The 2595-nt window shown below is 41.3% G+C and overlaps 1 protein-coding gene across 1 annotated transcript in view; it reads right to left on the reverse strand.

Moving 5' to 3' along the window:
• Positions 1-2595, reverse strand: part of ehmt2 (euchromatic histone-lysine N-methyltransferase 2) — a 36845-nt gene continuing 34250 nt past the window's right edge. Inside the window, exons 26-28 of the mRNA XM_046859638.1 lie at positions 2450-2528; positions 540-715; positions 1-341 (exon numbers count right to left, since the gene is read on the reverse strand). Coding sequence (XP_046715594.1) covers positions 161-341; positions 540-715; positions 2450-2528 — 436 coding nt within the window. The 3' untranslated portion in view covers positions 1-160. The remainder of the gene's footprint in view (positions 342-539; positions 716-2449; positions 2529-2595) is intronic.

Consider the following 2595-nt stretch of genomic DNA (forward strand, 5'->3'; position numbering starts at 1 on the left):
TTAGAACGGAACCGCTCACCTTTCGGCTTTATTATAAACGAAACAAAGGAAACAGATCATCACACGTCAGATCTCTCGGCTCATGTGTGTGAAAGCCGACGCAGCTCTACGGTGCTGAAAGCTCCCATAATGCACTGCGTCAGAGGGTCTGGAGAGGAGATCAGGAGTTTGCTGGTGTGTTGAAGCTGGGCTCGGAGGTCTGGTCTGGGAAGGAGTCGATGCGAGCCTGCCTGCTGTGCTCCAGAGCAATGGCCTCCGCTGAGTGTTTACACTTCTCTGAGCCGCACTGACACGTGAAGTACTTACTCTTAATGTCCCAGAAACGATCTCCGTAATCAAACCTGACACACACACACACACACACACACACACACACACACACACACAGATTAGGTTATATAATATATTAGGAATAGGAATATATAATTATAACGTCACAGAAAATAAACATCCCTTGAAGCACAAACATGCCAGTTTCAGTGATATGTGTGTGTGTGTGTGTGTGTGTGTGTGTGTGTGTGTGTGTGTGTGTGTCATACCCGAGCTCCTGGCCCGTTAGGATGTCTCTGGAGCTGAAGAACGCTATCCGGGGGAAGCGCAGGTCCTGATGCAGCATGAACACTCGCACAGGGATGATGTTCGGATCACACAAATGGTTAATGAAACGACTAATGTTACCATAGTAACGTGCATCAATGCAGTATACCTCCCCATCCTGCAGGAAGAGGAGAGAGAGAGAGAGAGAGAGAGAGAGAGAGAGAGGAGAGAGAGAGAGGAGAGGCGGAAAAGCATGACAAAAGGACATAAAAAGAGATCTAGACAAGACAAATACAAGACTGCAGTCTGTAGAAAAGTGAAGAGGCTCTGTCATGAAAAAGAAATGTGTCTAAAGTGGTTAATCAAACAAACCACAACTGCTCTATCAAATGAGTCAAAGTGGACATGATGGTCTGCTGTCTATTACACTAGCCTGAGTCTTGATTACACTAGTCCAAGACGCTCTATTACACTAGTCCAAGACATTCAATTAAACTAGTCTGAGCGGCTCTATTACACTAGTCCAAGACGCTCCATTACAATACTCCAAGACGCTCTATTATATTAGTCTAAGCAGCTCTATTACACTAGCCTGAGTCTTTATTAAACTAGTCCAAGTCTCTATTATACTAGTCCAATCGGCTCTATTACACTAGTCCCACTGTCTCTATTACTCTTATCCAAGACACTATTACACTAGCATAGATGCTCTAAAACACTAGTCCAAAAGACTCTTTTACACTAGTCCAAGATGCTCTATTACACTAGTCCCACTGTCTCTATTAAACTAGTACAAGACACTCTATTACACTAGGCCAGGCGGCTCTTTTACACTAGTCCAAGCTACTCTATTAAACTATCCCAGATTCTCTATTACACTAGTCCAAGCGGCTCTACAAGTTACACTAGTCCAATCTGCTCTATTACACAAGTCCAAGCCGCTCTATTAAACTATCCCAGATTTTTTATTAGACTAGTCCAGTCGGCTTTATTACACTAGTCCAAGATGCTCTATTACACTAGTCAAGACGCTTTATTACACTAGTTTAGATGCTCTATTACAGTAGTCCAAGCAACTCTATTACACTAGTCCAAAATGCTCTATTACACTAGTTTAGATGATCTATTACACTAGGCAAAGCAACTCTATTACACTAGTTTAATCAGCTCTATTACACTAGTCCAATCAGCTCTATTACACTAGTCCAATCAATCAGCTCTATTACACTAGTTTAGATGCTCTATTACACTAGTCCAATCAGCTCTATTACACTAGTCCAATCAGCTCTATTACACTAGTCCAATCAGCTCTATTACACTAGTTTAGATGCTCTATTACACTAGTCCAATCAGCTCTATTACACTAGTTTAGATGCTCTATTACACTAGTCCAATCAGCTCTATTACACTAGTCCAATCAGCTCTATTACACTAGTTTAGATGCTCTATTACACTAGTCCAATCAGCTCTATTACACTAGTTTAGATGCTCTATTACACTAGTCCAATCAGCTCTATTACACTAGTTTAGATGCTCTATTACACTAGTTTAGATGCTCTATTACACTAGTCCAATCAGCTCTATTACACTAGTTTAGATGCTCTATTACACTAGTCCAATCAGCTCTATTACACTAGTTTAGATGCTCTATTACACTAGTTTAGATGCTCTATTACACTAGTCCAATCAGCTCTATTGCACTAGTTTAGATGCTCTATTACACTAGTCCAAGCGGATCTACAAAAAAATTAGAGCTTTAAACAACTGAACATGACTGTATAAATTACTTAAACTCTACACAGCTCTATTAAACAAAAAGAACAGCTCTAGTACACGAGTCCATACCGCTCTAAAAAACAGAACATCAAAACGTCTCTATCAAATAAATCGAAGCGGCTCTACTGACGTGTACCTTATTGTCCAGATCAAACAGATATGAATCGTCTTCTCTCACATCTGCTTCGGCATCTGAGATCAGTTCCCCAACGTACCTGCACACGCGCACACGCGCACACACGCACACACACACACACACACACACACACAGAGCTCAAAAAA

This window comes from Silurus meridionalis, chromosome 10 (genome assembly GCF_014805685.1).
Source record: "Silurus meridionalis isolate SWU-2019-XX chromosome 10, ASM1480568v1, whole genome shotgun sequence".
In the NCBI taxonomy this organism is placed as follows: Eukaryota; Metazoa; Chordata; class Actinopteri; order Siluriformes; family Siluridae; genus Silurus; species Silurus meridionalis.